This window comes from Rhamphochromis sp. 'chilingali', assembly GCF_963969265.1.
Source record: "Rhamphochromis sp. 'chilingali' genome assembly, chromosome: 13".
NCBI lineage: Eukaryota > Metazoa > Chordata > Actinopteri > Cichliformes > Cichlidae > Rhamphochromis > Rhamphochromis sp. 'chilingali'.
The window spans coordinates 25,415,850-25,421,296 of NC_137940.1; the positions used below are offsets into that span (position 1 = coordinate 25,415,850).

The 5,447-nt window shown below is 39.8% G+C and overlaps 1 protein-coding gene across 4 annotated transcripts in view; it reads left to right on the forward strand.

The window, feature by feature from the left end:
- Nucleotides 1-4,640, forward strand: part of neurl1b (neuralized E3 ubiquitin protein ligase 1B) — a 28,114-nt gene extending 23,474 nt beyond the window's left edge. For all 4 annotated transcript variants that reach the window (XM_080901001.1, XM_080901002.1, XM_080901003.1 and 1 more), the window contains exons 4-6: nucleotides 1-335; nucleotides 3,243-3,368; nucleotides 3,759-4,640. The exon at nucleotides 1-335 is cut by the window's left edge and continues 406 nt beyond it. In XM_080901001.1, coding sequence (XP_080757127.1) covers nucleotides 1-335; nucleotides 3,243-3,368; nucleotides 3,759-4,006 — 709 coding nt within the window. In that variant the 3' untranslated portion in view covers nucleotides 4,007-4,640. The remainder of the gene's footprint in view (nucleotides 336-3,242; nucleotides 3,369-3,758) is intronic.
- The last annotated feature ends 807 nt before the right edge of the window (nucleotides 4,641-5,447 follow it).

A 5,447-nucleotide genomic window follows, 5' to 3' on the forward strand; every position in this document is an offset into this window, starting at 1 on the left:
TGAGACTTTGTACGTGGAGGTTGGCCACCTGGGCCTGCCATACTTTGGGGCGTTGTCATTTGGTTTAACATCCTGCGACCCAGCTAATCTACATGCTGGGGACCTTCCAGCAGACCCTGAAGTTCTTCTGGACCGCAAAGAGTATTGGGTGGTGCACCGGGTCTTCCCGATGCCTTGCTCTGGAGACGTGCTCAGCTTCAGTCTGCTGCCCAGTGGAGAGGTGCACCACGGGGTGAACGGAGTGGGACGTGGCAGGCTGATCTGTGTGGACTCCTCTCAGGTCCTGTGGGCCTTTTTCACCCTGCATGGGGCTGTTAACAGACTCAGGATACTTGGTACGTGTATTTAAAGCAGCACACAATCAATATCAAGAATCAAACCCCGATATTTATTATTCCTTTTTCACTGTAATTCCCAATGTCCTTGAATTTTATTAAGGTAATTAGTCCAATTAGATCAGAAGGAAAACCAGAAAGAAAAACAAAAAGTACTAAATAAAAAAGTTACAGGTCTTAGGTAATATCACTGCATTACATAAAACAGATTGCAGTGTTTCGTAATGTGCCTCAATTGATGTCACTTGAGTCAGTGTCATTCAAGGCTAAGGACTACTAGCATGCAGATGAAATAAATATCTAAGGGTAAGGAGTTTGAAAGAAGTTGCCAGACCTCTGTAGCTTACTCCTCATCTCTTTGAGGCTGCCAGTTTCAGACTACATTACCATAGACTGTAGGGACTTGCCCACCACAACTTTACCAGTTTGTTTGCCAGCATGCATTTGCAGCCCTGACTTTAGCAGTACCCAGGGTTAGACGAAATACATTATTTTAAGTTAGAAGTTATCAGCTAATATTAGCAAGCTTGGTGAGCAAGGTATACGTCTATGGTATCCATATGTCTATGGATCTTAACAACAGTCACCTTAAGGCACTATTGTAAGGTAAAGACCCTACAATATTAGAGGCAGAATTCTAATAATCAGTCGGCTGTTGGCAACAGTGGGAAGGAAAAAACTCTCTTTTGACAGGAAGAACCAAGCTTAGGCAGTGGCAGCTATCTGCCATGCCTCGTTGGGGTTGAGTTGAAAAAAAAAAAAGACAGCATAGGGAGACAGGACTAAAAACACACTTTGGAGAGAGAAGACAAGATTTAATGACATACAGCACTGGTGTATAAACACATGGGAAGTGGAGGAGAATAGCTCCAACATCCTGAGCTTATAGCAGCATAACTAAGGGATGATTCAGAGTCACCTGATTCAGCCCAAACTCAAAGCTTTATTATAAACGAAAGCTTTAAGCCTAATCTTAAAACTGCCTGTTGCCTGAGTCCAAATTAGGAGCTGGTACCACAGGACAGTGGCCTGATAGCTGAAAATACTTTTAGAAGCTCTAGGAACCATAAATAAGCCTTCCCTCTGAGAATGAACTGGTCTATTAGGGTATCATGAGGTCTTCAACATATGATGAGGCCTGATTTTTAAAAGTTTTGTATGTAAGGGGATGAGTTTTAACTTCAGTTCTCAGTTTAGCAAGCGAAGAGAAACCAATATTGGAGAAATATGATCTCTCTTATAATGAAATATAACAATTCAGCCTTGAAGTAATGAGTGCAAGAATTAGGTTTTTCAGCATCACTCTAAGAGACGGTGTTTCTAATTTTAGAGATATTGTGCATTTGAATGAAAGCAGTCATTTTATTTGTTTAATGCGCACGCAGAAGGACAAAGATGGACTTAATTTTGTCTGAATCTAGGAGAAGAAAATTACATGACATCCAGCCCTTTACGTATTTAAAATGCGCCTGTTGATTAACTAATTTCTTTGATTCGTCATCTGACGTCACACATAAATAAAACCAGGTATCGTCCATTAAGCAAAGAAAATATATACCATATATTCTAATAATATTGCCTCAAGGAAGCACTCATAACATAAAAAGTAGTGGTCCCAGCACACAACCCTGTGGAACTCCATAATTACCTTTGAAGTCTTGTTCACATGCACAAATAACTCCACAGCTGGGCATATTGTCAGTGAGGAATTTGCATTAAAACTGTGTCACAAAACATCAACAGCAACTCCAAAAAATGGTTAAGGCCTCCATTTACAAGTGCAGTGTAGCAGATAGCCACCTGCTAAGCTTGTCAGTTTTATATTAGCTGCTACTAGCAAAAGACACATCTATTGTAATCAAAGACAAGAAGACTCTTTGGTACACTCTAGCTTTGAATTACTTTACCTAAGAATTTTTGGTCTGATTCTTTTATAAACTTGTTTACATTGTGTTTAAAAAAACTGCATTAAAGAGAAGGCACAAAAATAACTGAGATATCATGTGATCAAAATTCCTCTTGTTCAGTCATGACTGAGAAGTTGCCTGTTGTTTTCCCACTCAGTAAATAGGTTACGCCTTTAGCCTGGGCATGTGTCATTTCCCGTGTTTTGTTTTTTTGTAAGCGTATTCATTTGGCCTGAGTGGATTTCCAGCTAATCCCCCAACAGCATGCCCTTACTTGTTTCACTGACTCTCAATGTTTAAAGTTTAAAAAGGAAACAACTTTTAAAGTCACATGTCTCTTGAAACAAGCAGACTAATGAACAAATCCATGCAGAGAGGGAAGTGAATCTAAGTCTATAGTTCCTGCCCTATAATCTCCAAACAAAATGAGTGTGGGAGAGTAAAAAAAAACAAACTATGTGATACCTTCTTCTGTGCACAGTGATACTGTCTGTGGCATGCAGTTCTGTATATGTGGAGACAAGCTTATGTAATGTACAGAACAAGAGTGACATCAATCTTCATATTCATCTCTTTGACACAAAACAAATGAGCATATTTCCGTAAAATGTTTTGCTTTAGTACTAAAATAATGAAAGTCTATTCTACCCCCTACAATTCATTTTTTCCCAGGCTGAAGGAATTTGAAGGCATTTGAATAGTTTACGTCTATGTGAGCTTGTTCAGCCTTGAGCTGTGACCTCTCTTTCCTAGTCTCATTTTTAACGGTTTCTGATCCCCTGATTTTCTCCTAAAAGAAAAAGTAAAATCAGTCCACAAAGGACACGTGCATATCTAATCTGACTGGTTAGACATGGTCAGAATAAATCCCAAATCTCTAGTGTTACTGTCAAACATTTCAAGGGCACATTGCCCCAGAACATACCAGCTACACAGCTCACCTTTAAAAGCCACTACATTATATGGAGTTTGTTCATGTGTATTTATATTTGCGACACAGGAACATTGCAGTCCAGTCCTCCTTCTACATCCCCCACCACTTCACAGAGCAGCAGCCCAGATGACAGTGACTCAGACCTGGCATTCAGTGTCAACAGATCCTCCTCTGCCTCTGAATCCTCTCTGGGTAAGTTGCCAAATGTTGACAACATACCCAAGGCTACAATGTATATAGAAACCCTCTCAAGATCACTGTAATAAGGGTTTGTGTGGGTTCTTGTATTATGTATGACCAACAATCAGTTGATTAAGCCCCAGTAAACTCTGCTGCTGTATTAAGCATTGATAATTTAGCAAATATTTTGGTCTCAGATTAAGACTGGCTCATAAATTAAAAAGGCATGTAAAAGTAGACATAAAACTAACTCATTCACAAATGAATAAAAGTAGTAGTAGTGCTGATCTGAACCTGGAATTTTCTTCCTATAACAACATGACCTAAAGGTATCTGTCTGCATGCACCCATGTCTGCTCTTTTTTAAAATACCCACATATGTTTTCTTGCTTTTTTCTCCAGTGACTGCTCCCAGCTCGCCTCTCAGTCCTCCCACCTCTCCGGCTCTCACTGCCTCAGAACTGCCCTCTGCAGGAAAAAACGGAGAATGCACCGTTTGCTTTGACCAAGAGGTCGACACAGTTATCTACACCTGCGGACATATGTGCCTGTGCAACGACTGCGGGCTCAAGTTGAAAAGACAGATTAATGCCTGCTGTCCGATATGCCGGAGGCCTATCAAAGATGTTATCAAAACATATCGGCCGTGATGGCTCAAAAGTTCAAACAGGTGAGGTGACTTCCGCTGTGGGATACCACCTGTTGCTCCTTCTCAGGCTTTGCTGTACACGTGTACATGGATCTTGATCTCAACTGGAGATTAGCCACACTAGGACATAACTGTGCCTATCAGATTTTATATCTTGAGACAGACTGAACTGTGTTGAGGCTCATTTTTAATACACAGTATCCATACATGAGCACCTGGGTTCTGGCTATGAAAGAAGAGATGAAACCCGTGCTCCCGTTTTGTATTTCCCATGTGATGTCACATCTATTCGTTGAGCAGAAAAAGCCTCTCCTGAATTTCTCGTTTGTCATCGTCATCGTCCTAGAATTATGTGTGCTTTAGCAGAATATGCGGACCATCGTCTATGACTTCTAGTGCCTTAGATTTTTGTCACATAATGTGTCCAAGTAATTATACTAACAATCCTAGCCATATTTCCAATGTACAGTACTAAAAGTTTGTGGTGGGAAAGGGCACAGAATTTATGCAATAAAAGTTGTAGTAGTAGGTAGAAAGAAGGTTCTAGTATATATGAGTGTGTTGGATTTGAATGTTTGAAAAGTGTAATAGAAAGGACCCGGCTTTGCACAACGTGAGATTAATAAAATGATTTAAGTGTGTTTAAGTGTGTCGCCTTTCTTATTAACACTTATACAGAACTTTAAAAAGCACCCATCATCTGATGAGGTTGTGTAATCAGAGTTCAGTTTGTAGAAATGTAGTTTTGTATAGCATTACATTATACTTTTTATTGTTTAATATTGCAGAAACGTTTATAGTATATAGAAATTTTTATGATTTTACAAATTGTTGTACAAAAGGTCTTGAGACACCCCTAATTTCTTTATATTTTGCTAGGAAAATGGGAAGTAGGTGCAGTCATTTATTGCTATAAATCTATTGATTTAAACATGCATGGCAACACAGTACAGAAGGCAAAAACAGAGCTTGTACAGTTCTAACAGGCTTGAAAGTTATTATTTGGTGTGACAACCTTTATTCTTTAACCCAGTCTAAACTCTTAGACAAGCTTTCTTGTAATTTCTCTGAGTAGTCTTCATTCCATCAGACCTGTTGCCACCGATATCAGTCCAGTTCTTGTAAACTTGGCATACCTCACCCCTTTCTCCCTGTTTCTCTTCCTTGTGAATGGTTTCTTGACAGCCACCCTTCCACTGTGACCATTTCTGATGAGGCTTCAGTGAACAGTAGATGGATTACTTGGATGGGTCAGCTGGATCTCGCAGGTCCAGCAAATCCAGGCCTTTGCTGGATTTTGCTGTTTTCTTAAAGTCATGACTTTCAGATACTGTTCATCTGCGTAGTTTTTATGTCCGTCACTTCTACTTGTACAGTTTCCTCCAAGTTTTTTTTAATGACATACTGGACACAATGCAGAGATTTGGGAAACACCTTGTTGG